Source organism: Episyrphus balteatus, chromosome 3, assembly GCF_945859705.1.
Source record: "Episyrphus balteatus chromosome 3, idEpiBalt1.1, whole genome shotgun sequence".
Lineage (NCBI taxonomy): Eukaryota > Metazoa > Arthropoda > Insecta > Diptera > Syrphidae > Episyrphus > Episyrphus balteatus.
In genome coordinates, this window is record NC_079136.1 from 44275210 (window position 1) to 44288655 (window position 13446).

Here is a 13446-nt window from a genome sequence, read left to right on the forward strand (position 1 = left end):
TTAAGTGCGGCCTGGCTATCAGACATGATGGCAATGTTTTGGTTTTTGTATTTTCTTTCGAGATTACGTTCTGCGCATTTATCTATAGCGTTGATTTCCGCTTGAAAAATGCTAGGAAACTGTCCCATTGGAATGGAAATTTTGGTTCTAGGCCCAAATATTCCTGCTCCAGTTCCATCAGCTGTTCTCGATCCATCAGTGTACCACTTGATGGCGTTTGCATTGAAAGTGTAGTTCGTGGATTCACTTACCCACTTTGCCTTGCTACTAAACTGTGTTTGAAAGTTTTTCTCAAAGTTGTATTTCTTGATCATGCAATCTCTTGGGATGTCAAGGAGGTTTTTAACTGTGGTGTTCGATATTGAGTCCCTTTCTTTGAGACCAATACTCTTGCCCGTACCAGTTCCCTCTTTTGCAAATCTCAAGATTGTTCCGTTAGCAGTACTACTTATTACTTCATGGAGTGGTGTTAAGTGGAGGATGACTTCCATTGCTGCTGTAGGGCAAGTTCTCATTGAGCCAGTAATGCATAAGCAGGCCAATCTTTGAACTTTGTTTAATGTCTTTTTAGTTGTAACTAGTTCGGTTCTTTTGTGCCAAACAACCGCACCGTAGGTGATAATGGGTCTCACCATCATGGTATACATCCACCTTAGGATATTTGGTTTGCACCCCCATGATTTATTTGCCAGTCTTCGGCATATCATAAGGGCTTTTGTGGCTTTCCCGACTGTTATTTCTAAGTGTTTATTCCAGAGGAGTTTACTGTCTAGTGTGATACCTAGATATTTTACCTCTCTCTTTAGTTCAATGACCTTACCAGCTAGCTGGATAGGTCTGATATGAGGCAAAAGCCGTTTCCTTGTGAATGGTACAATTGTAGTTTTTGCTGGGTTGATATTTAGCCCCACCGTTAAACACCATTTACTTGTAGCTGAAAGTCCTCTTTGGATGATATCGCAAAGGGTCTCCTCGAACTTCCCGTAGGCGGTTATTACAATATCGTCAGCAAAACCAAGACATCGAATACCCAGGGATGTAAGATGTTCCAGTAATTCATCCACTACAAGGCTCCACAGCAAGGGTGATAAAACCCCTCCCTGTGGACATCCTCTTGTTGTGATGATTTTCTGTGTTGTTACACCTGTAGTTGCCTCTGCCGTTCTTGTGCTCAACATTTTCTCTATCCATTTTGTAATGGTGGCCGGAACACACTTTCTTACAAGAGCCTTAGATACTGATTCATGAGAGGTGTTATCGAAGGCCCCCTCTATATCTAGGAAGGCGCATAGTGCAGTTTCTTTAACATTTAATGCTTTTTGTACGGTGTTCGTTAGTTCGTATAGAGCAGTTTCTGTTGACTTACCTGCCCTGTAGGCATGTTGGCGATTATTCAGAGGCATTTTTATGAGTACTTCTGATCTTATGAAGTTGTCAATTAATTTTTCCAATGTCTTCAGTAGGAAAGATGTTAAGCTTATTGGCCTGAATGACTTTGGATGGGTTGTATCCTTCTTTCCTATTTTGGGAATGAAAATTACTTTAGCTCTTCTCCACAGACTTGGTATATACCCAAGTGCTACGCTGCTTCGCAGAATGCTAATTAGCTGTGGCATTAATTCTTCTTTCCCTTTTTGTAGAAGTGCGGGAAAGATGCCATCCACTCCGGGTGACTTGAAGGGTTGAAAGGTATTTATTGCCCATTCAATCCTATTTCCTGAACAGATAGTTGAAGCTATCTTCCAGTCTTCACGATTAGGCATAGGAGGTATTCTCTCTATTTGGAGGCCTATCAGTGGAGAGCTTCCCGGAAAATGAGTGTTTAGTAACAGTGTTGACTTTTGCTCTTCGTTTTCAGTAAAACTGCCGTCCGGTTTACGCAGAGCTAGCGATTTTATAGTTTTTTCTTTTGCTAGTGCTTTATGCAGTCTTGCTGCAGCAGGAGTAGAGGAGATACTCTCACAGAAGGTCCTAAAACTGTTTCTTTTGACTCTTCTTATTTCTTTGCTGTAGTTAGTCAGTTCTGTCCTGTACTGATTCCACTCTCCGGTTCTTTTCGCCTCATTAAAGAGTTTTCTTACACTGGATCTTAGTTTTGACAGATTTTTGTTCCACCAAGGTGCATCTTTCTGTCTTTTCATGGGCTTTATAGGGCAACTGAGTTCGAACGCCTCATTTATTGCCCCACTGACCTCATTAACTATTTGCTCCAACTCATAGTGACTTGTTGTCGTTCTAGCTGGACCAATTTGTTCAAGGTTGCTCTTTAGAGCAGTTTTGTAGATATTCCAGTTCGTTTTTCTTGAATTTCTTCCAGAGGTATTCTCTGTTTGAAGGCCTTCAAGGTTAAACGTTATTATTCTATGATCAGACAGTGAGGGTTCGTTGGAAACTTTCCAATCCCTTATTAAGCTGCTTACATTCGGGGTTCCGAATGTCAAGTCTAACACTTCGTTTCTAGTTCTAGTTACAAAAGTTGGGGTATTCCCTACATTGAATGTATCTAGATTTTTTTCGATAATAAAATTTAAAAGGTACTCACCCCTTTGATTAATATCGGAACTACCCCACGTAGTATGGTGAGCGTTGGCGTCGCATCCAACCAACAACGGTAGTTTTTTATTGTTGCAGTAGTCAACCAGCTTCTGTACTTCAGCAGGCGGTATGTCGTCATCATCACCCGCAAAGTATGCTGCAGCTACAACCATCGTGCAGGGATTGTCCTCGATGTATATCTGGGCTTGTATTGGAACAAGGTCCCGCGTCATAAATTCTGAAAGACATATAAAATTTATATTATTTCTGATCATTATGCATGTTCTGGGCGAGGTGCTTCTCGTGTCCCATATTAAATTGGAGTCCTTACTTGTTAGGCCCCTTACTTGACCCCCGTTAATCCAGGGTTCTTGGATCAGCACTAACCCCAGGTTATCCGCCGTGAATTTCCTTGCTATGACAGCCGAAGCCGCTTTAGCATGGTGGACGTATTTTAATTTCCGAGAATTTATTTTTTCTTTATCATTTAAATATTATATAAAAATTACCTTTTGTTTCTTTATTCTAAAAAAAGAAAAAAGAAATCAAATTTACCCAAAATACTTTGACTATCAAAAGGGGAAGAAAATCCTTTGGTGCACGTGTCTCCATCAATGTTACCCAACCAACCTTTTATACCAAAGCCCAGGAATTTTGGGTTTAGTGCTTCACAATGCCAATCATTGTTATCTATTAAACTATGAAAATGTTAAATTTTTAAGATGTCATGAATTATTTTGTTCTTCTATTAAAAATATGCAATTATATATGATAAAGACGCGTAGCTAATACATATTAAAATCCTATTCCTCTCATTATGAGATTTCATTGGACTCGAGAGGACTCTTGGTCTGTTCAAGTATGAACTTTCTTCATTATTATTTGATGAAAAAGAAACGTAAGTAGATATTAACTTTGACATTTTTTTCTTGGAATGTTCTACTGGAGATAAATAAAATCCTTTGAACTGAATAGGATTTTATGGTGTTTTTCATTTTCTTCTTCTTATGTTAACACCCATTCAAGGTGTTATGACTTTTATATTACACACATGAGTGAGGATTAAAGGAAAAAATCTTTTCAAGCATTATTTGCCGTAAGGTCTTTACTAACATTTTGTACCAAATTTATTATTTTTGAAGTAAACTCCATAGTAGATACCTACTCGTATAAGCAATTCTGATTTAATTCCATATAAAATTATAGATACAAGAGAAAGAGATTTTCTGTTTTGTACATGTTTGGTTGCATTTTAAGGTACGAATATTCAAAAGCATGGTTAAATTTCTTTCTGAAACTATGACTACCATCTAAATATAAAAATTTCATGTCTGGATGGGAAGTTAAGTTCCAACAAAAGACCAAAAGTTGAACGAATTAATTTCCAGGAGAAGTCGAGAAGTTAAGAACCCAGCAACAGCAATGAAAACTCTGTACGACGTTACCTTTGGTAGTCAAAAGTAAACACAAATATCAGGGAAAATTCAAAACAGAACAACACAAAAAGCTAAAGCCAAAAAAAATTATGTCAATTTTGTTAAAAGTCGGGTCATTTCATTTACCAAAGACCGCAGGTTTTGAATGCAAAAAGGACAAAATCCTACAGCATTCGTTAGGTCTGCCTTGTCTTAAACTTTGTCCTAATATTAGAAGATATTGGATAAAACACAACATCCAAACAACTGAAGCAGATTTAGATTGTTGCTAAGCATGTCGAAAGGTCAAAATGCATCAATAACCTTTGAAAAGAAGGACTTACACTCCCCTTCAACTGAATAAGCACACAAATTTTCAAAGGTATTTTGTCCATTTTTTCCTAAGATTGATCTTTCATGTAACATTTGATGATGTTTACAGTTAGCTTACGATGTTGAGAAACCAAATCAGAAAGAATAATTCTCAAAGTACCGCTATTTTTTTTCGTGTTCTCTTACAAAGCGACCCATATGGAAAAATGCAGTTTTTTTTTGCGTCAACTGAATAGACACACGGTCTTTCAAGGTCAATATCTTCGTTGTTTATGAGAGTTTTGAGGTGTTTGGCATACCAAATCAAAGGTTGAAATGTTCTCAGTGCGATTTTATCATTTAATTAAAATTAAAAAAAAAAGTAGTAGATTAAAAGCTTTGAATACTGTCGACAGAGCTAAAATTAATTTGTTAACGGAACAAGTACTGACCGGGTCTGCTATAGCTACCAAAATTGATCGGAGTTTTAGTGTGTTGCCTATTCGTACCTCAAAAATAAAAGTTCGTACAGGAAAAATATGAATTAAGGTAAAAAACGGCAAAAATAGCAGTTAATCGACGAGAAATTTTGAGATCTGCCTCCAATTCATTTGACTCTGGGGCAAAAATCAAACAAAAAGCTGGTGTTTCTGCAAGTGTTTCAACACTCCGCAGAGTAATTAACAGCACGGATCATTTTAACACATTAAAAGTCCAAAAGAAACCAACTTTAAACAAGCAACAAAAAGGTATTCGTTAAGAATTTTCTAGACTCCAAATGAGCTGGAAAAATGAGTGACGCAAAGTGGTTTTTTTCATTTGAAAAAGTTCAAATTTGATGAAATCATAATTGAAGTCATCGGGGCCATCAAAATTGACCTTTTTCAAATGAAAAAATCCACTTTGCGTCACTCATTTTTCCAGCTCATTTGGAGTCTAGAAAATTCTTAACGAATACCTTTTTGTTGCTTGTTTAAAGTTGGTTTCTTTTGGACTTTTAATGTGTTAAAATGATCCGTGCTGTTAATTACTCTGCGGAGTGTTGAAACACTTGCAGAAACACCAGCTTTTTGTTTGATTTTTGCCCCAGAGTCAAATGAATTGGAGGCAGATCTCAAAATTTCTCGTCGATTAACTGCTATTTTTGCCGTTTTTTACCTTAATTCATATTTTTCCTGTACGAACTTTTATTTTTGAGGTACGAATAGGCAACACACTAAAACTCCGATCAATTTTGGTAGCTATAGCAGACCCGGTCAGTACTTGTTCCGTTAACAAATTAATTTTAGCTCTGTCGACAGTATTCAAAGCTTTTAATCTACTACTTTTTTTTTTAATTTTAATTAAATGATAAAATCGCACTGAGAACATTTCAACCTTTGATTTGGTATGCCAAACACCTCAAAACTCTCATAAACAACGAAGATATTGACCTTGAAAGACCGTGTGTCTATTCAGTTGACGCAAAAAAAAACTGCATTTTTCCATATGGGTCGCTTTGTAAGAGAACACGAAAAAAAATAGCGGTACTTTGAGAATTATTCTTTCTGATTTGGTTTCTCAACATCGTAAGCTAACTGTTAACATCATCAAATGTTACATGAAAGATCAATCTTAGGAAAAAATGGACAAAATACCTTTGAAAATTTGTGTGCTTATTCAGTTGAAGGGGAGTGTATTTAACATCAAACGTTTGTGAAATGGTTCATGTCAATCTCAAAGAGCCGATGGAATATAAATAATTTTTAATATTTAAAGATGATTACTCGTAAACAAGTATCTACACAAATTTGACATTTATCATTTTATTAGTGTTTAAAATAATTTCAATGTTTTTTTAAATGCTTTTAATTGAGAGCAAAGACAGCAAGGAATGTAGCAGAGTAAAACTAACAAATCATCAATTAAAGCATCATTTAACTGAATCCTTTCACAAACTTGTTGAATATTTAATTTTGATTCTATTAATTTTTGTCTCGTGTCAACAGCAACAGCAAATTAAATTACGACGAATAGCTACAATTATAACAGAAAAGTGTGAGAATTGGCAATCAACTCTTCGGTCATTATTTGTTTATGTATCCATGTTTCAGTAAACGCAATTAATGATGTTTTTTGATAGCCAAATACACAGAAAAAAAATAAAATGCTAAAAACAAATGAAGAGTCCAGGGGAAAAACAGCATAATTCCATTCCAACTCATTTCGAAAAAAAAACGCATTTTAAAATTTTGTTCTCTATACAACTCAGTACTAAAAGCACAAATTTTATTTATTTTTTCAGTAAGGCTTAAATTTTTGTTTTATAAAATTAAGGATCCCATTAGATAGTGCATAGTAAATAAATTTTTGGACATGTGCCGTTTTTCCCCTGGACCCTTCAAATGGAATTTATTTTTAAATTAAGCGGATTACTGCATGATTTTTTGCCAAGAAAATTGCCGTCTTAAAATTTGCGGACACATCTTCTAGATTTCTCGCACCTTAACAAATTAAATTAATCTTTTAGTTTTGTTAAATTTTTTAATTTAATTTAAATCAATTCATTCGTAACACACACACTCAAATTTTTTTTAAAGAAAACAAAAATCTTTCTAAAATGAAATGAATTTCACTTTGATTTTAACAGAATTTAAACGGATTCCATTTATATTTTTATAAGAAATCTTATTATTTTAAAAAGTTAAATTTAAGAAGAGCATCATCACTGTGAGCCTGAACAAGTTTAAGGTTGACCTAAAATGACGACAAAAACTAAAGATGAGGCTTTGTTCCTGAAGGCCTCAGCAATAATAATCCGTTTTTACCAAAATCGGATTAGCTTCCTTAGACTTAATTATAGTTTTTTAAATCAAGTTATTTTAATCAGTTGTTTTCGAAATAATCGATTTCAAAGTCAACAATTGTGAAAAAGAAGTTTAAAAAAAAAAATACATTGAATACTATTTTTGTGAAGACTTTGGGTTTCATTACGGGATAAATTGATAAAAGAAACTACCTCAATATATTCCTTATTAAATACTGAAAACCATATGTTTCTGTGCCTTCTAGTTTTTGAGAAAATTGAATTAGTAATAAAAATTAGTTTTTGTCGTCATTTTAGGTCAACCTTAAACTTGTTCAGGCTCACTGTGTGTATAGAAACAAGCACAGTTACAAATATTATAGAAATGGAAAATTTTGTTGCTATGGAGGAATTTGATACGAAGTGGGCGATCGTATAAATTGCCAAAGGACTCATATCCAAGCTATGAAAAAGCAGTTAAAAAAATCATTGAGAGCAGCGATAGGGTTGCCAACTTTTTTAAGAAGGAATAGAGTATATTTGATTTCAGAGATGAAAAAAAAGAGTACATATGAAAAAAGAAGAGTACCATTTATTTAAGGTCTTGAAAATGTATTTTTTTTAACTTCTTGCAGTATATAACAATATTTTTGTTATTTTTTAAATATGTGTATAACTCTAAACGTTCAAATTCAAAATTCATATAAATTAAGAGCTCATTTTTGATCAATTTCAATGAAGCCCTATTCCTCTTATCTCATCACTTCATATTCATGACCCAAAATACTCTCTCAGTGAATGCTGAAGTTGCAAGAACAGATAGTATATAGCTCACAATTTTTGCAGTTAACAATATAATTCATCGAAATAAAAAGAAATAAGAAGCTTAACCCCTTGTAACCCAACATCGTAAATTTTAAAATTAATAATGTAAATCGAAAGGGCTTTAGCTATAATAAAACACGTATTTTTTAAAAATTCAATAAATTTATTATTTGCTTAGTTATTTCGAAATTTACGCAGTAAAAAAAAAAGTTTAAATAATTTAATTTTGTATATAAATGCAAAAATTCAAACAAAAAGCTATCTAATATTTATTTTTAGGCGCATTCCTAAGATCCAAAAATAAAACCCCGTTAGTTTATGCACGAAAGTTATTTTTTCTGAATTTCGTAGTTTTTACATAAATTAGCTTGTTTTCCAAAAAAGCCGAACTTTCAACATTAACTGCCAATTAAAAACTATTGGTGCTATTTATTAGAAATATGGCGCATTATTTCGATAAAGCAATTCTTGAAGATTATGTAAGAAGCTTTAAAAGAATAAAAATATGTTTTTTACAGCTTTTGGGCGATCTTTTTCGGTTTGTTACAGAAATGTCACATGGGGCTACAAGGGGTTAACTCAAACATAAATACCTTGATTTTTTACAAGAAATAATCTAATGTTTTGAGGTCTTAAACAAAACAAAGTAAAATAGAGAACAAAATTAGAATTTAAAAAAAATTAAGCTAATATTTCTGAAAAAGTAAAAAAATCCTTTTTAAAAATTTTTCTTTAATTAATATTTAAAACGTTTTTTTGTAAAAAAAAAATCAAGGTATTAATATTCTATACATTTTTTTATTTCGATGAATTATATTGATAACAGCAAAAGTTACACCAGTTCAAACATTGGAAAATCAAGAAAAATAGCATCAGTTGCGATTAATTTTTTTTCTATTAAAAAAAAAAAAAACAAAGTTTAAGTTTTTGAAAAATCCTTTGATTCAATTTAATTACAAACTAGAATTTAAAAAAAAATTTAATTTTAAGTCCGACTAAGAAACAAACAAAACAAGCAGGTCATACTAAAACAACGACCAAAATTATAGTGTTTTGTAATCTCTAAATTACAATTGTTCAAATTTAGAAATTATAAGGTCGAATATTTTAAGCCTCGTTTTCCTTTTCATTCAATTATCTTTAGAAATATAAAAATTATCCACCAATTTGTAAATGTTAAGATGTTTATGTGGCGGTACACTTAGCCTTAAGTAAAAAAAAAGAGTATTTTGGCGTACTCTATCAGAGTTATAGACTATAGAGTACACATACGTGAAATAGAGTACAATACTCTTTTTTAGAGTACGGTTGGCAACCCTAAGCAGCGATGAAAAACTAATTAGATTTTTTAAAAGAAAATAACACATGTACAGAAACAGAATTACAATGAAGGACACAGACAATAAAAACCAAGTGGATTTTTAAATAAATTGACAACAAGAATGAAGGGGAAAAAGGATATATGAAATGGATGTGAAAAGTACCTTTTTAAATGGTTCTATTGATGAAGATGATTCGAAAGTACTAAGTTTTTTTAATTTAATTTTAATCAATGTACGGTCTAGACAAATCACTTATATGTACATTGGAACGAAAAATTTAATAATTTTTAAATTTTTATTTTTCTTCGTTTTTTTTTTAAGATGAAAATTCATATGTATTAAAATGAATTGAATGAATTTTAACAGAATTTAAGCGGATTCCACTTATTTTAAGCGGAAATCGTACTGTTTTATTATAGTGGAATTCAAAGTGGCCATCATCTTATTTTAATGTTTCATTTTTGTCTTTGTATAGGAAGGATTTAAAATTATATAGGGATATTGACCGCCCGTTCTATTTACAAATATACTTGGATTTTGACAAAACTCGGTGAAAAATTATATATATTTATGCACCTATTTCATTTACTTTAATTTTTCTTTTTCAGCAAAATATTAGTCTTTTGTTTCTTGAAGAATTTAATTTGCAAAAAAAAATAACCTTTCTTTTCAATCAAAAAAGTTACAGAACAAATTTTTATGATTGAAAAATTTTTTTAAGACTATGTAGAAAAACTACACTTTTATTTTTCATTCATTCGTTTTCATTCTGTATTTTCTTGAAATTGATATTTTTCTTTCTAAAAAAAAACATAGTGTTTTTGGAATATTAATTTAAATCCTATTCAAAACCAAAACTGTACTAAAAACGGAAAATATGCATTTTCGGATATTAACTAACCTCCTATCCAAAACCAAAATTGTGAAACCAAAAAAAATTAATAGAATTTTAACAACGAAATTTCAGAATAATAACGATCATTATGGAAATGTCCTTATGGCGTAAAATCATAATTATGGCCTTATTACCTTGTTTCTGTTTGTTGGTTGTTTATTATGTTCGGTTTAGCTATAAACCTGGCGCATTCGAGTTATAGTTTTATTTCAGTTCCTAGAATATTATGTTCAATATAAATATCTTTTGGCCTTTTAATATGGTTTCATGTTTGATATTTTTGTTTCTACATAATAGGAGAATGATTTTCATTAGCTGTTTTATATGTGATTTATCCTTCGATTTACTTATTGTTAAATCAACGTTGTTTCTGTTTAATTTTAAAATTCCCATGAAAACCTTTTTTGTTAATATTTAATTTTGACCGCCATTTCAAGGTTTTTAGAGTTAAATGTGAGTCAGTTAGTAGTATAGGGTTGTGTATAAGGCAACCAAGGCCTTGACATAAAAAAATTATCTAGCTCTCAATAAACACATTCTAAGCCATTTTGACATAAAACCACTATATTGTTAGTATTGCCGTAGCTTTTTTTATTATCAATTTTCTATTTAAAGGCAATTTTTTTTAGAAAATTTTTCCACCCACTTTAGCCTCAACCCAATATGCATTAAATATCATAATTTCTATACTATGACATTTTTTATTCTTCCATTTAAATATAAAAATTCATCTCATAATTATTTGTAGAAAATAGTACAATATTAATATTTTCATTATTCTTATGAATTTTCCTTTTCTTTTCTTTTTTAAATTTCTTACAGTGCTCGACATGCTTATGAGAATTGCATCTACAACAGTGCACGTTTTAAATGCTACAAGAATTCGGCAAAATTCGCTAGGGATACAGCAAAAATGCTTTCGGAGGAGAAACTTTTTACAAATTGCAGAAAATTTGAAAATTTACTATGTGCAGCTGTTGGACAGCATGGAAATCGATATGTACTTTTTCTTATGGTTGCTTCTCTGGTAGCAGTAATTTGGCGAAGTGATATACATTATAATTAATTAACATAATTAAGAAATTAAAAAAAAAAAATATAAATATAAACTTTTTACAATAATTAATTTAAGAAAGAAAGAAAATAAGGAAAATATAAATTTATTGTTGGATACAAATACTTTTTTTATGTGATAGTTAAAGTAAAGAATTGGTTTTCAATTAAAAGATAAAATTGAATAAATGTTTGTTTAAAACACACACACAAAATTATTGTGTTCATGGATTTTATTTTTTTAAAGAACAAATTTGAGGTTAATTTATTTATGGTAGAGTGACTCGCAAGGAACTGACAAATTTGACAGATGGTGCAAGTCGGTAGCTTACATAATTTAAAGAAGTCTGGAACTTCAGGTAAGTTTTTGACAACTTGTTCCTTCAAACCCAGTCAATGAATGCAAAAAAAACTGAGCGGACTAAGCGTTATAGTGAAAATCACATTTACATAGATAGCAGAGCATAGTGAAATTCAAAGCAACGAATGTATAGTTGAACTAACCAGGTAAGGTTCAGCCCTTCATATCTCCAAGACGGAAAGTGTCGATATTCTCATGTGAGTCATGAACGGCAAAATATATGAATAGCTACTATGAAGTTTGACAAACTGCATAATATCAAGGAAGATGTAGCCCAACCACAAATATAGATAATGTATAAGGAACTCTCGACTGAAAAGGTAAAGTATCTTAAGTCGACTTAAGATGTTTCGCGTTTTTACTTGCGATATAGGTACTATAGGGCAAGTTTAGGATTCGTAAAAAAAATCGAACTCGAGATAACAATTTTACATGACATTACGATGATGGAGAATGCCAAAAAAGTGGGTCCGGCAATTCTGTCTGTCTGTCCGTCTGTCTGTCTGTCTGTCTGTCTGTCTGTCTGTCTGTCTGTCTGTCTGTCTGTCTGTCTGTCTGTCTGTCTGTATGTACCTCGAGCTACAGCCTAAACTATTTGAGCGATTTTGTTCAAACTTGGTAGTTAACAGTTTTGGGTGATTCCCTAGAGGACAAATTGAAATTTTTTTGTACCTGTCATATAACGGAAATAGAAAAGTTAATTTATTTCAAAAACGGCTCTAACGATTTTGATTAAAATTTTTGAGTATAGTATTAGACATAAGAGCCAACTTTCGAAATAAAAAAAATATTTTTTTTACCGTTATTAACGGTACATGTCATAGAACGGTTTCTTTGATTTATGAATATCTCGTTCAAGACCAACCCGATTTCAACTAAAATTTTTATACAAAAGCATTTAGGTAAAGGTAATATTAAAATCTTAGAAAATTTTCAAAAAACTCATTTTTGGATTTTTAAAAAATATTTCAAAATTTTTTTTTGAAAAATCAATTTTTTGAAAACGGGTTTATGAAAAATTTTGAAAATTCGTTTTTATGCGTAAATAAATTATTTATTCAAAATGGCATACCAACTGTTTTTTTGAAAAATGTTAGAAAATTTTTATATATAAAAAATTATTTTTTTACAAAACGGCTCTAACGATTTTCGAAATTTTTTTTCTAAAAATTCCTTTTTATACAAGAAGTAAACTGGCATACTTGGTTTTTTGTGAAAGATCATTTAAAACGGTATTTAATTAATTATAAAAACAGATTTTTTTTTTAATTTCTTAATTTTTCTTAATTTTCTTGAATAAAAAGCTTTAACATTAGAGTAACTTTAAGCATAAGAGCAAGTACGTGCGACCCCAGTCGTGCATTTTATTTTTGTTGAACCTCAGTGCCATCCTAATGGCCTACAATTCTGTCTTATTGGCATCTTTCTATCTCACCCTTTTGCTTTTTTATGCACAAAAACAATTTAATTTTATGTTAAAAAAAAAAACACATATTAAAAACCTTAAGTAGACTTAAGATTATATTGGGTTAAGACTTTTTTTTTATTATTGTGAAATTTTAAATAATCTTATGTTGACTTAAGATATTTTCGTCCGTGCAAGCAGAAACAAAAACTCATCCTTAAGTTGACGTAAGATAAAAAGTGTGAAAAGGCAAATCATCTTATGTCAACTTAAGATTTTGGAAATTAGATAATATAAAATACAATTTATAGAAAACCCAAACTATCTGAAGTCATATTTTTCCTTATAACGGGAAAAAATATTAAAAAATATCTCTTGAAATAAATTTAATAAAAAAGATCATAAAATTTGACATCTAAATGTTTTATACAGTTAAATCTACACTTGAAAGAATTTTTCGGAGGCAGCTTTGAAGTGTTTTTTTTAGAGATGCCGGAACATTCGGCCACTATTCGGTATTCGGCCTATTTTTCTGGTA

The 13446-nt window shown here is 31.4% G+C and overlaps 1 protein-coding gene across 1 annotated transcript in view; it reads left to right on the forward strand.

Moving 5' to 3' along the window:
- Positions 1–11333, forward strand: part of LOC129915835 (uncharacterized) — a 60031-nt gene extending 48698 nt beyond the window's left edge. The window contains exon 4 of the mRNA XM_055995527.1: positions 10912–11333. Coding sequence (XP_055851502.1) covers positions 10912–11155 — 244 coding nt within the window. The 3' untranslated portion in view covers positions 11156–11333. The remainder of the gene's footprint in view (positions 1–10911) is intronic.
- Positions 11334–13446: the final 2113 nt, after the last annotated feature.